Source organism: Rhagoletis pomonella, unplaced genomic scaffold (assembly GCF_013731165.1).
Source record: "Rhagoletis pomonella isolate Grant_MI unplaced genomic scaffold, Rhpom_1.0 Rhpom_scaffold_00002, whole genome shotgun sequence".
Lineage (NCBI taxonomy): Eukaryota > Metazoa > Arthropoda > Insecta > Diptera > Tephritidae > Rhagoletis > Rhagoletis pomonella.
Genome location: NW_023458556.1, coordinates 50585596 through 50602518, shown reverse-complemented (window position 1 = coordinate 50602518; position 16923 = coordinate 50585596). Strand labels below are relative to the sequence as shown.

Genomic DNA, 16923 nt, shown 5'->3' with positions numbered 1-16923 from the left:
ATTTCTCGACGAAGAAAAGTTATGGGCAACAAAACTTTCACGCTCTTTTATATAGCGCAGAAATATGGACGATGTCGACCAATGTTGAAGAGGTTTTGCGTGTTTTGAAGAGAGCTTACTGGCCCTGTCCGCGTGGGCGAGGGGCACCGAATAAGATGGAATTATCAATTATATTGACCACATATAGTGTATATATCAAGCTGGTAAGTATATAGCTAGTCTACTTCTAATACGTACACTTATAACAAAATAAAACCGGTTAATGCAATTTAATTTATTTAATAAATTGTACCAGCATTTCTAAAAATATTTTGCTTTATTGGCATATTTTCCAATTTCTTCAACAACTATTATTTCATTTTTTTCTCCATTGCTACCTCACAAATCGACACGTCGCGCACCATTGCTCGGTATACACATGTAGAATCCCAAATGGTCAGCGGCTTCTTTATTAAATTCTTTAATGAAATTTGTACGCATCGTCGCAATCACATCGTCAACGGCATTGCGTTGCAGTAGCGTAACGGTGCAGCCACCGAAGCCACCGCCAGTCATACGTGATCCCAAAACACCAGAACAATTAATGGCCGCATCGACCAGGACATCCAATTCACGGCAGGATACTTCGAAATCGTCACGTAGTGATGTATGTGACTCTTTCATTAGTGCGCCCATCTGGTAATGACGTTTATAGTGGTGGTGACGTAGGCGTCGACAGCGGCGGCGAAGGCACGTAGATTGCAGCAAAGCGATGTTATTGTAAGTAGAGCGTAGAGAAAAGCAATAGCATTCCAAATGAAAGCAACAGCAGCATTTAATAGCGCGTCGGTGTGGGAACACGTAGTAGACATCCATGGCGTATGAGTTACCGGAACAGCGATACATGAAAAGAAATAAAAACAATGGAAAAAATTGGTGGATAGTTAAGTATAAAACTGTGTACGTTCGTAAATGCATTCAAGTGCGTGTTGCTATAGGGAAAAGTTAAAATTAAATTACCTACTTATTTGCCGGCATATAGGGTGATTATAAATAGCTTATGAATAGATAGTTCTCAAGCGTATTACTTTCTTAGAAATTAGTTACAATACCAAAATCGCTATTAGAGTTAGAAACTCAGTTATATATACATATCTTGTTTTGAGTAAAGTCGTTGAAATTAAATGCATTTTTTTTTCAAATTCGATTTTGATTTTGTAATTCTTTATTCGTATGATACAAATACGTTAAAAAATGGAACGCAGCTTCTCTGAGTTTCATTGGATTGATAAAATTGTGTTCCTCATGTTCGACGGCTATAAATAAATGCTCATCCTTTGAACACTAATTTCTTATATAATATAAGATAGTTTGCTCTTTGTTGTGTGACGGAAAACCTTAAAGTCTTAAAATTAACCTGATTTCATTCTTATGAGCTTTTAAGAGATAGTACATAAATTCAGCAGCTAATATCAGACAAATGCAGAACACAAAATGAAATAGAGAACATTTTTCGTACCATATAAATAAAGTAAGTTGTCTGGTAATTTTTCAAGAAAGAAAGAAAGAAGAACAGATGGTCATCGCATGTATAAATTCTTTAATTAAAAAGGTTTATATAATGAACTTCCTTAAGTCACAAACGAAGCAAAGAACCAGCTAGGACAGTTCTGCTCTCGGCCATACCGAAATCTTTATACCTTTCATGAATGAAAGAAAATTTAGCATGAACCTTTTATTATGTCTTGAAACAATTATTTGGTACCTATACATTCGTACAAATATTAAACCAAAGCTATAATTCCATTAAAGGTATAAAATGGCTGGGGCTGAAACAAGTGCTTCTTGTGTGAATGAATATGGTATTAATTTAACAACAACTTGCTAATAAAAGGTTAAAGAATAACATTTAGAAAAAATCAATACAAGAATGAAAGTAAAAGTGACGACGTACATAGATAAAGAAAAGGATAAACGCAAAGGTAAATAAAAAAACAAAAGGTGCGTAAAAATAAAGGCAAAAATGAAGATCAAGGTAAATTTAAACATTTTATTTATCTAAGGGCAAAGGTGAAGAAATTGACAAACATAAAAATAAAAACAAAGATAAATATAAATATAAAGAAAAAGAAGAATTTACAGGTAAAAGTAAAGATGAAGATAGAGGAAGAATGATTAAAATAAAGGTAACTATAGAGAAATGGATATATGTAGATAGAGCCACAGAGACTTAATCTGGGAACTATTTCGGGGTTCTCGGTAGTTATCGATAGAATAATCGATATTTTTTATCGATTTTTTTATCGATATTTTTATCAATTTTGTTATCGAAATTTTTAGGACTTATCGACATAATCAATACTTTTGTCAATTTTTTTATCGATAGTTTAATCAATTTTCTTATCGATTTTGTAATCGATATTTTTTATCAATTTTATAGTGTTATTGATTTAGTTATCCATTATTTACCGATTTCGTTATCGATATTTTTATCGATTTTGCTATCGATATTTTTTATCGATTTTATTGGTTTTCGATTGACGATTTTGAGAATAACGTGTTTAAGGTGTCAAGGTTCTATCTTCTTTTGTTTCTTCGCTAAGGCTTCTCAAAAATTGCCAAAAAAGCCATTTTTTATTTTGACTGCGTTTTTCTTAAAGTCTGGAGCTGACGGAAGGTTTCTATAGATGAGTTGGTAATCAGTTAAAAAAAATTGTCGATAACAGCTTTTGTTACCATTTTTTTAACTTGTGTAGTAAAAAAAAGGCGAAAGTTCTAAATAACCGCACACTGCGCTTACATTTAATATTTCATAATTTTTCTACCAAACTCACGTTGTTGAATGGTATCCCACCTAAAAAGTAGGGGTTTTAGCTTCATACGAATTAGGTCCACCTTAAAGTATGTACATATCGGCCAATATTTCCAACTCTGATTAATTAAGCGGTGCTATTTTGGAATTTCCATTGTTGGAACTGTCTTTTAAATGGCCCAGTGCGCAACCCATTACTAGGATAATTCTTATAGATGCTCAGTTATATACATATATAACAAGCCACTTGCTCGAAGACAACAGAAGGCCGCTTTTAGCAACGTCTACAGCCAAACAGAAACTCTGGACCTTAGTGTGACCTTGAACCGAATAAGTCGTAGTGGCCCTCCGAGGGCTCCTATCTTTCTTCCGTGACCCAAGGCTTCACATGGTTTCGCTACTGCATCTCGCACGTTGGCTGTTCACGTTGGCCAGAATGCGGGAACAGGATTAAGTATAGTCATGCAAGTGAACCTGTATAACCAGAAAAACAACCATACCCCATTGTAAATTTATACTAGCGATTAATAAGTGTACTAGTGTATTTCCATTTTGAATAATTTTTGATGAACAACAGTTACGGTGCAGTGATCACTTAGTATATTTCGCAGGGTAAGAACATGGCGGAGACGCAGGATAGTAGAGAAAGGACTAAAAAAAGCCGCGATATGATTAAGAAGAAAATAATTAAAAAATTTGCTCCAAATTTGAGGTATAGAAATGTTTGAACGAAATTTGTTCAAAAACCATTTTAATTGATATATTAACCTTTGGCTTAGATCCTCGCTACGCCTTTGCAGTTACCATTGGTGGTTCCAGTGATGTTTTAAACTTCTGTAGAATTTTAATATTGCATTTTTTCCACATTCATTTCGAAGAGACTATATTAATAGTCTCATTTGAGTTAATCTAACTTTTCACGCAAAAATTTTTATTGAAATTTTATTGGAATAATGAAATAACAGCGAAGCGATTGACCATAACTGCTTTGTTAGTGATCAAACCGCTGCCAATTAATTCGAACTAAACTATTTTTTCGATATTCCCTTTTTTCAATTAAATTCGTGCCAATTCACGAGAAGTGGTATTTAAACACATTTCAATGTGTTTTATACCCTTCAAGCCACACTGGTTTATTGGTGGCCGTACTACCTTAACTCGCAAACTATCTTCGATATTATGTAGTAATAAAAATGTTCATAGTTCTTAAAGAAAAGAAAAAGAAAAGTTAAATCAATATTTGGTTGTAGTTTGCGGCATATGATTATCTAACACGCACTAATGGAACAGATTTTCGTGTTTTCTAAAAAATGGGAAATTTTGAGTTTATCACTTCTAAAGAATGAGTGCCTATATACATGTATGCATCTATTTGCATATGTATATTTTTATTTTTAAAGAACATATTTAAACTACAGCAGCGGTATACATTCATGCATATGTATGTCCATATTTATAGTAGGTGCTTACATACATAGTACATACAGATGTATGTACTTTTTTTTCTGCGCACTTTTTCTGATCGAACACAATGAACGAATGTTTGATAGTTATGAAGCATTCCAACTGTAGTTATGGCTAAGAAGAGAACCATCAAATCAAACGTTCCTATTATGGTCCCAATTGAAGCTAGTTATGTTGGTATTGAGCAATTGTAGGGCACAAAACGATTGGTTATTACACATTGGTCCAACACACACGCATTTCAAAAAAGCTTTGCGAAGCTGCTAAACTGCAGCAAAATAGCAAGCAATAATACTCCTAGCAACCAAGAGCGAAAAAAAAGAAAAGCAAAAGAAGCAATTCGTAAATGGAGCATTCCTTTGTAAATCGTGTCCTTACTACTTACTTTAGTAACCCTTATTACTTACTTTGGTTACGAATATACAAGGATTAGAGACATTAGTCCCTTTAAACAGGATTAAGGGGTGTTTAGGTTGTGTTGTTATTCTAGAGGACCATCGATATTTACATATGTATAAATGGAGTGTGCCATTGAAGCAACTTAAAGAATAAAAATTAATTAAAATGTACAAAATGAACACACGCCAATTTGTGCAAAAATTCTGTCAACGCTAGTTTGGAAAAAAACATGAGGTTGAAGTGAAGTGGTGATGCTTCCATTCGAACATATTCTTTATAAAAAGTTGCCATTTGAACTTATCTGCATATTTGCATTTTGAATGAAAAAAAGTTTTCTACATACACATTTACTATTTTTCGAAAAATCGCTAAATTTAACGTATTTATACAAATTTGTCCTTCTTTTCCCTGCACTCACTTTTTTCAATTTCTCTAAGGGTAGGGAATTTTCCCTACATGTATCAACACTGGCGTAACCCGCGTAATTCTGGAAAGATCACTAGAAAAATAAGACCTAAGAGCGTTTTAAAAAGTTAGCTCGCTTTCAAAAGTTAAATCTGTTCAAAATATAGTTCTTTCAGTGTATTTTTCAATTAAATGTTAGTCGCCAAAATAGCACTTAAGTCGATCTTAACAATATGTTGGAAGAGCAGTACTCGTACCTCAGTCCTATAGGCATAATTTGAGGTCTGATCTGAAGTTATTGAATGGAAATGTTGCTAAAAATTCACCACTTATGCACGCACATCAGCATCTGAAATACAGCACCCAACAGCTGCCAAGCGAATGGGATGAACAAGATGAACTGTATCATCAGCTTGTAATTCCTTTTGAAATGAGATAAACTGCTAGTTGTTTAATTTGCTTTTTATTAAATGGTGGTTACATTTATATAAATTTAATATGAAGAACTGTTTCCAAGATGAAACTTAAAAAAATATCAAATATCACTCAAAGTAGCTAGTAATGAGTACCTAATTTTTAATCAAAATTATTAGCGCCAATATCTTTTGAAAGCGAATAAACTTTGCAAACCCTTCCCCAGCTAGAAAAATTTGTTGCACAGTCATATTTAAAAATTTTCAACGATTTTCCGTCGTCCCTTGTCAAACTTTGTTTGGTGACAAACCGGTTTCAAGCAGTCCGCCCGGTTTTATAAAGAATAGCTCATATGTAAAAGTAACAAGTGTCGATTACTAGGACGATGGAAACAAAATTAAGTCACGCTTATATAAGGGCTGCCAGCACCAAGAGATAGAAATATCATTTATAATATATACATATATCTTTACGTGCATACATTGGAGCATACTCGTCTGTGTATAGCTAATATGTATAAATTTTCTGCGCTAAATTTTCACGTCTTTCAAACGGAAACGGAAATTAGCTTCCACCTATTATTGCTGCACATTGACGGCTGTCAGCTGTATCTCTTATTGCATACAGAAGGGTAGAAATTTATACATATATCCACACACATACATATTATATATATGGGTACAAATAAAAAGGTGCGTTCACTGAGAAATAAGTATTAAGCAGGGATCACACGAGATGTACATTTGCACTGATTTGTACAGATTCGTACATTTTCACAGTTATTGAGCTGAACTCATTCTCGATAAAAAATTGTAAACAGCAGTACTCTGTGACTGCCAAATGAAGAAATGTACATATCGTGTGATCCCTGCTTTAGTTGTAGATACCTATGTATATAAGGGTAGATATTAACCGACAGCCAGTTTGTTAGCCGAGGACCAGCTTGTTGAAATATGTAATAACTGCACATACACGGTGCGTGTGTTGGTCGAAACGTTAGAAATCGTAATCACGGAAACTTTACGCCCACACTAGTGCTAAATATTATCTGTATATTTTATTCGAAAAAAGCCAAGTACCTTTGTAGGGCGATGGCCGCAAAAAAGTCAGACCTGGATACCTCTGCATTACATGCCAACTAAGCTGTAACTAACTACTTTTGGACATAAAGTATGGACAAAAAACATGTTGATAATTTTTTTTTACATTTTTATTCATTTAATTTACATTAAATATTGCATATTTCATTATTTGTTTACATATTCTGCAGTACGTCCTATATCCGAACTCGGTCAGACATAAAATCAAAATGATAATTTAAAATTTCGAACTTCAATTTATTTGTCCTGAATTTGAAAAAGTATTTGTGAATTGCAAAAAAAAAATGTATTCAAAGCAGTCCTTGTGCGAGGATTTTTAAATAGAAACTTGTAAAGAAAACAAGCTTCCGATTGCGTCTGCATGACTTCTGCACGACTTTACAACTCACTTTAAGTTGGTTTCGTCATAGCTAATTAAATGTTAGTTACTTATAGAAATCTCGCATAGCAGTGAAAATCACTTAGATTGGTGCTTTATATGGTATATCTTCCATATCACTGATTATTTAGATATGATTTGTCTATATGTGTAACTCCTCTATCTTTGTATGCCGCGAATATAAGAATTTTGTTTAGCGCCCAAACGTAAAGTTTTCTGATGTTCATCAAAGGTACGAAGCCTTCGGGACAGCCGAGGACAGCACTGCTCTTACTTGTTTTTGAATTAAGTACAAAATTAATTAACAGAAAATGCATATCGAAGCTAAGGTCTTTAAGAGAGCTTTAATGCAAAACAATTTTTGATGGAAAAATATAAATTGATAAAATCTTATATTTAACAAGTAAAAAAATCCAAGTTCGGGCGGGGTCGAACATTAGATACCCGGCGCAATTAAGAAATACATATTTTTCACCTTTCCGAAAACTAGCGCTACGTGGTAAGCAGGGGGATTTTATCCCTATTCCAAACATCTTCGATAAACTTACATGTTACATGTGGGCGGTATCACGCCCATTTTCCAAAATTCGATAATAATTTCATTCAAAGTTTCAATCATCTCTGAAATTTACCGTTATATAAAAATTTGACGTAATTTTAATCCGATTTCAATAATTTTCAGCGTTTTGCTTTCATGTGGCAAGCGCAATAATCATACCAAATTGATAGAACGGTTACCGAGATACACATAAGGGGGTGGGCTAACGCCTATTTGCCAAAAATTTCTAAATAATATTTTTTACCAAAATTTTACTTAACATATTAATTTCCAATAATTTGCATCCAATATTTACTGAAATATCGTAGTTATTGTATTTTCCGAAAGCACCTTTATATGGGAAGTGGGCGTGGTTACAGTCCGATCTCGCCATATATGTAATACTTCTATATTGGCAGTAAGCTAACTTCTCAATGTGTAAGCATTCCGAAATCAAAGCGAGTCTAGTACCGTTTTTGTCAATGTATTGTGTACTTGAGTGCCGTTTTTGTACATGTGTTGTGTACATGTTTATTTATAAACATATGTGTTCTTTTCTTTCGTACGTGTTTATTGATATATCTATACTGTAGTGTTTTCGGGCGGTACTAGCTCTTACTGCCAATACAGGAGTATTACATATATGGATTTCGCCCATTCTCAATACTAAGTTACCTTGGATAAAGGGCAACCTACATACCAATTTTTTCTTGATTTTTTTTTAACTTAGCATATTTTCATACCACTGCATAACAACAAGTAAGAACGACATTACGGTACCATTTTTTGTAATGATGTGCTTTGTGTTGTTCTGTCTTACTGCACTAAAATTTCAATTTTCATAAAAAGTGGACTTAGACGTTTGCACACTAAGCCAGCGATATACGTGTTTTTAAAAACTTTATTAACCGTCCGTTTCAATTTAAATTCAGAACATTTGTAGTGCCATAAATCGCCAACTGATGAACTAAACACTTTAATCAAACTTTCGTAATTTTCTGTTTTTTAACAATATGAAATAAGCGAATAGGCGAAATAATAGGTTTCTCAGAATAACCAGAATTGAATTGAATCGAATTGAAAATATTTGCTAATATTACGCAAAATGCCAAGCTGTTATCACCAATTCTGCTGAATACTTAAATTCACTAGATTTTCAAAATCCTCGAATATTCTCTTAAATCCCTGCACATTTCTAAGTAACTAGTTAATAGTCGGCGAGCGGCAATACAAAATTAAATAATCTTTTAATCTCTTTTTTTAATGAGATTTTCAACGAATACACTACTATGTTTTTCATGTACACGCATTGGTAACCAATCGATTACGCTTCAGATGGGCTGGGAAAAATATCGTATATTTATAAGAATCACAATAAGCTTGTGGTATTAAAATATTTTTCACACATTTATCTAGAGCTACATACACCTTAAATGTAGGGTGGAGCAAAGAGCGCCGGGTAAACTAGTTATTATTTTAATACAACAACACATCGTTTACTTAAATATTTCAATAATACCATATCGGAAAAAGTGTGACGGACAATTTTATTCGGTCTTATTCAGGCCCAGTAACTTAAAAAAAACTTTATTCAACTATTATTGACTATCACTCATTTTAAAAGTTTTTTACTTCCAGTTATGGCTTTAAATAAAGATTTAGACACTTTTTTCCTTAGTTCATATGATTAAGAAAAATATATAAATGTTAGCTAGAATCTCTCTACACAATTATACTCACATAAGTATGTACATATTTATCGCATTAACTGTACGACCACACTTACTTTAATCACATACTGTTTTCCATGCACTGAAAATAAAATCTGCGTAAATATAACGAAAACTTGCGTAAATCTTATGAAATTTTTCGTCATTTTGAGCCACGAAAGTTTTCGTTGATTGTACAAAACCGTTTTCGTACATACTACGAAAATATGAGGCATCAGATTTTAAGTACATTTTACGAATGTATTCGTACTATTTACTAAAGAATTTAGTACTATTTACTAAAGAATTTCGTACTATTTACTAACGAATTTCGTACTATTTACTAAAAAAAAATCGTACTATTTCTTTATTTTTTTTACGAAATGTTTGTAAAATGCACAGAAATAATTGGTAAATTTAACGAAATTACTTTCGTAAAATCTGCGCTTGTTTCGTAGAATGTGCGATTTTGCTTTCATTCTCCACACTGTAAAAAACATATTACGAATTATAACACAGACTTTTATTTTTTTGTTTTTATCGTTAATTTTAGGCGTTTTTGTTTAACAAAACGTTTTGCAAAAACGCCTAACATTATTGATTAAAATATAATGAAAGTGTTGTGCTATCATTTTAGTCATGTTTTTTATAGTGTTCTACAAAAGATGAAGAATTTTCTGACTACACTGTAGTTTAGAATTAATAAAAAAGGTTATTTTACCTATAATTAAACTTAAGTCTTTTATTTATATGCATACGAATAGGTTCTATATTACATATTTTTTTATTGCTTAGGCTTCATTCAATAAAGTATATTGATGGAAAGTGTTACACTATGAGACTCAACAAAACTAAATATAATAAGATATAAAATATGAAAGGATATAAAAAATACCGGATTTACTTTCTTAAACATTATAATATTTTTATATAGAGGCACTTGACAGATTCGCAGCTTCATCGATGTTTGTTTCCTTGACGACTATAAATTTAAGGAAAATTACAAGGCGTCTGAAAAGCAAGTTTCAGTGAAAAGTCATACATGTACTTACTTTTAATTACATTAAGTAGTGCTCCTGGCTTAGGCTTGCCGCTTATAGGTAACTGATGAAATTGCCTATTTATCAAGTCCCACATTGCAGCGCAAGGCGCAGCATAGTCGATGTTAAAAACATTGTATGCTTAAAAGCTTAGTATATCCACGGCTTTAATATTTAATTTTGTATTGTTTTTTTAGCAAGCAAATCCCTTTTTAAAACGTTTAAAATTGTATTATACGTTTCATAGCAGCCAACAATTAATTCCGCAATAACACGCGATAAACCAAAATATGATGAAATATTAAACTGCCGGTAATTGAGTATATTGTACGAAAATATTCGTATGTTGTACGAATTTAAAAAACATGTTTCTGCATTAGTACTTTATACGAAAGTATTAACTAAATTGTACGAATACAGAATTGTAGATTTCGAAAATTTTAAAACCATACGTAAATGTTACGAATGCCTTCCTACAATAAACAAAATTATTCGTACAGAGATTTGTTCAGTGCTTTACGCATGTGTTTCGTAAAATAAACGTAAGATTTCGTAAATTGTACTGAAAAAAGGCTTTACGAAAGTCCTTTCGTTATATTTACGTATGGTTCGTAAAATCTTGGTTCGTTGCGAAAAATGTGTTTGTATTATGAACGAAAGTTTCGTACATTGTACAAAAACCAACACTACGAAAGATTTTCGTAGCACTTTTACGAAATTTTATTTTCAGTGTGTCCATAGTCAAATTCACATTAATGTACATACATGGATACATGTGAGGGTGCGTGTGTTCGCTAACATATCACCGTACCCCTTGAGGCATGCGACAGCCCCAACTAGTAATTAATCTTTCTTTTGTTACCAAAGCTTCCGTTTGTTTCTCATTTTCTCTTCATTCTCTCCCACCCGTTGTTATTGTGATTTTCTGTAATGCTGCACATTTCTGTGACGCGTTCCACAAAACAGTTCAACGGTTCACGCACTCGTGTTAAGTGTTTTTCGCTTGTTGCCCAAAAGGCATTTAGCAATCAAGGTGGCTAGCGGTCGACATTAATTACACTAGATTGGCAGATTAAAGACAAAATTGGCTGATGCATGTAGCAGACATTGGAATATGTTTTTAGGTAGAAATACATAATATCTTGTGCGTATGTATGCATGTACCTACCATGTATCTTCCCATTTATAACTTTGAAATTTTCAAACAACTTAACTTATGCAGCCATAAATTTACCTTTATTCCTCTGTAATTTTAATTAAAGATCTCTTTGAAATTTTTTAACCAATGTGTGACTAACACATTTAAAATTACTGTTGATTTAAATTAAAATCTATTTATGAGAATTCGTGGGCGTAGTCAGCACTGCGAAGGGCTGATGATATCGGCAAGTAGATAACACTGTAAGAACGCTAAAATGACGCAAAAAATCGCCCAGATACGTAAACTTTATTTTATGTAATAGATTATGGATCTGTATTTGGATTTTCGAAATTAGGTCATTTCCTCAAAATAATTTCATTTCGAGTTTGCATTGTGAATGAAAAAATGCAAATTTTAACAAGGAGAAATTTAAAACGAATACATGGCGTATGAGCAACCTGCTGTTCAAGCAAATTTTTTTTCTTTATATGAAAAGTATGTTTGTATGTACGCAGTTTGTTACAACTCTTTGATATACATACGTAAGTAGCGTAAGTAGGTATGAAAGCTTGTAGGGCAATCCGTAACATTGTGAAACACTTCGCCTGAAAGAAAAGTACCTAATTTATTTTCTTTTGTTCCGTTAGTATACTATGCATGCAATTTTCTGGATTTTAAAGACCTTAATTAGGTATATCTCTAAAACAATAGAATACTAAATAACAACTAACCATTTTTGCGAGTAAGCTGTACAATCGAATTTTGTAATTCGTAAAATAAAAGCATAAAATGATATAAGTTTTGTTTGTATACAACTGTTAAACCTACATAAACTCGTAATGGCTCCGTACGGTGATCGGTGTTTAATCATGGCAAATATAAAAATTTAAGAAAAATGTCTGCACAATTAGTGCAAAAGTAGGGGCATTCAGCAGATGCCTGGCAAAAAGGAATTTATATCTATTATGTTGGAAGATGGAAAAAGGACACGCATTCAGAAGCAACCCCTAATGTGAGAAATCCAAGTAGGAATATTCCAATATTAAAGTAGGTTTAACAAATTTTTTTTTACTTTAAGGGCCAAACAATGTATCCTCGCTGGCGAACCTGGAACACATTTGGTATGTGTTTGTACTTACCACGAAAACGTAAAGCTAATGTTGGATGGTGGCGGCATCGCTAATATTACAGCTGGAACCATAATGGAACTTTCGTCCTATAAGGACTGTATTCTTGTAAAAATAACCAGTTCTGGTTTAGATTCCCAGTATAAAATTGTAAAAGTTATAAAATAAAAAAATACTAAATTCGCTCATTATATTTTGATTAAAATTGCAAGTCAATTTTACTAAATATGTATGTATTCACATGAGCCGCACAATATAAACAACAATTTGAAAAAAATTACGAAACAAATGTTGTTAGGGGAAGAAAATGCACAAATGCAAAGTGTAAGTCAAAACTCATTATTTTAGTTAAAATAAAATTTCACAAGTATATTCAATTATTGTAACTAACATTGATATTCCAATATGCTACTTATGTATATAAATGAGCTGTAAGAAACTGCATACATACAAACATACTTTTCAAGTTATTTGAAAATTCACTAGCATGTATGTATATGTGAATAAATTTACGTACCTCCCAAACTAATGAAGATCACATTCTAAAACTTATAGGGTATTATAATTATACCTGAGACTATATTTTGAAAAAATAAAATAAAAATAAAATATTGGTCGAAGTTTCTCAAATTTTGTTATCAAATTTTCACTTCCGGTGTGGTATAACAAACAAAAAAAATTTGGAAAATTGATTTTGCATTTTAAAAAGCAAGAAATTTTCACACCAAATATGGAGAAGTTTAAATTTTTTTTCAATTTTGTTTCAATACGAAAATATACCATAGAAAAAAACATAATTTGAATTTTTACCATTTTTGGAAGTCCATAACTCGAACAGTAACCATCATATGAAGCAAAAAATGTGCACACAATTGCATATTTCACATAGGTACAATTATCCAAAGAATGAAAAAATTCTAAACCATCGCCCTTTTTCTCTGTCAGGTTTTAATACAAAAAGCATAATTTTCTTTTGTTTTCGCATTGGTAGAATTCGATTTTTTTTAACCTCCTTAAAAAGGACTAGGTTATCAAAGTTATCGCATAACTTTGGACCACGTTAACTGATTTCTATAATAATTTTTTTTAGGAAAGTGTGTACCTCGAGGTGATCCCATACTAATTTGGTTTAGATCCCATCATTGGATCATGAAGATGTTAACGGTACTCTTAAATATTTATATGAGAAAGGAAGTCGGTTTTGTTTTTTGCTTAAAAATTACTTGTTCATAGAAGTGAAAGAATCTTGGGTATATGACCTGAACTAGAAAAACAAAATACAGATTCGTAATCTATGACTCAAAACATAATTTACAGGTTTCGGCGTTTTTTTTGTAATTTCAAAACTTCAGATTCTCCCTGCAGTGTTATTGTACAAAATATGTGCATAAGTTGAATAGTTTCTCAATTTTGATATCTCCGAATATGGTTAGCCGATTTCAAAGTTGTTGGTTGGAGAGTATTTGTGGAAAATTCTAGACAATCGCATAATTTTACACAAAATATCTAAAAACATTCTGTTTTGTTAAAAATTACGTCTTCTAGTATATAGATAGGTGTCTACTTCCAATTTTTGTTTGGCCCTATCAGCAAAAAAAATAAATACCCCTTTATAGAAATTGGAATGAAAATGTGCAAGTTGTGAACTCTTTGCACCTCCATACAATCCCTTTGCAAAATATTTGCAAAGCAAAACAAAGTACTAAGTGATAAGCACTTTTGTACTCCAAGCGATTTATTTATGCGTAAATTTAATGTCAGCTAATACAATTAATTCTTAAAGGATTTTGTGCGTAAAATCTGTACTAGGGCTTTAACTTATTCAAATGGCAATCAGGATTTGAGAATTTCCAATTTAAAACTGTATTCTTATATATCTTTTTAACTCTTGCCAAAAAATTTTTAAACAAAAGGCAGGCTCAGAAGGCGCAACAGCTTAGTAACGGTTGCGTTGGCATCAGCTGAACGCGTTTATGTGCACTTGTGGCCAACACAACCGTTGTGTGTTTGATGATCGTAATATTTTTCTAATCATTTGAGAAAACATGTCGTTTGTACCTTTGACAGTTGAATTTTACAGTTAATGTATCAAACCATTCAGAGAGCGCATATCGTCGCCCACTAATTACTAATTACTGACAGTGCTTCACTTCCATATAAAATATGAAAATGTGTTTCTTAGCGAATTTGTGGATGCTGAATAAAATTTGTTTTTATACCCGAGCGCACTTGTGCACAAGGGTATATTAATTTTGTTCACATAACGGTTGTTTGTAACAGCCAAAACGAATCGAGATATATATAGACAAATGTATACATAAATGATCAGGATGAAAAAAGAAATCGATTAAGCCATGTCTGTCTGTCCGTCCGTCTGTCCGTGTACACGATAACTCGAGCAGAAATTGAGATATCTCAACGAAATTTGGTATGTAGGTTTCCCTTAATCCAAGGTAGGCCGGTATTGAAAATGGGCGAAATCGGACTGTAACCACGCCCACTTCCCATATAACGGTAATTTCCAGAAATGCGAAAACTGCGATATTTTAGTAACTACTGAAGATAATTCACTCAAAATTGATATTTACAATAACTTCTAGACGAAAAATAAGAATATTATAAATTTTTGGAAAATGGGCGTAGCCACGCCCACTTATGGTTACATGTGTATATCTTGGTAACCACTTGACCAATTTCTTCCAAACTTGGCACAGTTGTTGGCTTTGATACAGCATACTAAATGGCCGAAAATTTAAAAAATCGGACAATAACCACGCCTACATCCCACATAACGGTAATTTTCGGAAATACGAAAACTGCGATATTTTAGTAACTACTGAAGATTATTCACTCAAAATTAATATTTACAACAATTTTTAGACGACAACTAAGAATGTTATAAATTTTTGGAAAATGGGCGGAGCCACGCCCACTTATGGTTACATGTGTATATCTCGGTAACCGCTGCACTAATTTCTTCCAAAGTTGGCACAGTTGTTGGCCTTGGTACAGCATAAAAAATCGCCGAAAATTTTTAAAATCGGACGATAACCACGCCCTCATCCCATATAACGGTAATTTAGAGAAATACAAAATCTTCGATAAATCAGTAAATATTGAAGCTAATTTATTCAAAATTGATGCTTTCAACAATTCTTCACCAAGAAATACGTTAATGGTAAAATTTTGGAAAAAGGGCGTGGCACCGCCCACTTATGATCACATATATGTATATCGGTAACCGTTCTATCAATTTGTACCAAACTCGGTATGATTATTGTGCTTGCCACATATAAGCAAAACGTTGAAAATTATTGAAATCGATAACAAAGATGATGTCCTCAGCCTTTCGCTTGACACAAATAATATTTTGTTTTAATTGAATTTGACTTTACAAACACGTGAAAACCCTCTTCAGAATATTTTCAAGCTAAAATATTCATTAACACATTACTTCAGAAAGTGCAAAAGATGAGCAGGTTTTTATTTTCTCATTCGATAGTTAATTAAGCCGTACTTTTAACTAAAATATTAAAAAATTACATATTTTTAAAAATTACGACTTTTTGAAATTTCTATTAAAAAAGCGTTCTATGGAGTACCGCAGAGACACCCTGTGTTGAATTTTGTTCCAACATTTAATACAAAGAATGTATTTTTGACATTTGTTTCCGTGAAGAGCTTACGCGTGGCTATGCTCTGATTAAATTCTTAATATAAAAATGGTTGACTTTAGTGGCTTCCTGGCGTCACATAATTTATTTTATTTTAGCGGATAAATTACCTTTACAAAAATACCAAACAAGTTCACATCGTAGACAACGAATTTTTTGATTTTTGCCCACATATGCATCACTGAGATGGCCATGAGATATCATAGTACGCCAATTGCAGCTACTCATTGGGTAGTGCACTTATATAGGTAGTATTGTGCCTTTAAGTAAGCACAAAAAAAGGCTCCCTTTTCAGCGTGTGAATTGGTATGTACATTAGACCAAGAATGATAGATGTCTGCCTACATCGTGCATTAGACTGGGTCGAGAAAAAAAGTGTGTAGCTACCATTTCTATATTTTAAACTTATTTAGAAACTAGTTTAGCGTCATAAAAATTTGTTTCACACAATATTGTATCCACATTCTAAAAACAGCCAAAATCGATTTTGGTTTTCACAACTTTGAAAACTCTTTTTTCATACATATGAGAATGGATCCGATCATATGTTCATAGACGTCCATAAACCTAGCTGACCCAAGTCGCCAAAAATCAATAAAAATTAGCTAGGAATTAGGTGTCTTTTAGGTGTTAATTAGGGCCTCCAAAATTAATTTAGGTGTTCCTTTGGTTTCCGAGAAATTCGCAAAAATGTGTGGGTCAGCTAGGTTTACGTAAACCTAGCTGACCCATCGTTAAATTT

The 16923-nt window shown here is 32.7% G+C and overlaps 1 protein-coding gene across 1 annotated transcript in view; it reads right to left on the bottom strand.

The window, feature by feature from the left end:
* Window positions 1-297: 297 nt before the first annotated feature.
* The window catches only part of LOC118733782 (galactokinase-like), a gene marked incomplete at its 5' end in the record, with an annotated part of 74823 nt that continues 58197 nt past the window's right edge, over window positions 298-16923 (bottom strand). The window contains 1 exon segment of the mRNA XM_036463340.1: window positions 298-675. Within this exon segment, the coding sequence (XP_036319233.1) occupies window positions 379-675 (297 nt within the window). The 3' untranslated portion in view covers window positions 298-378.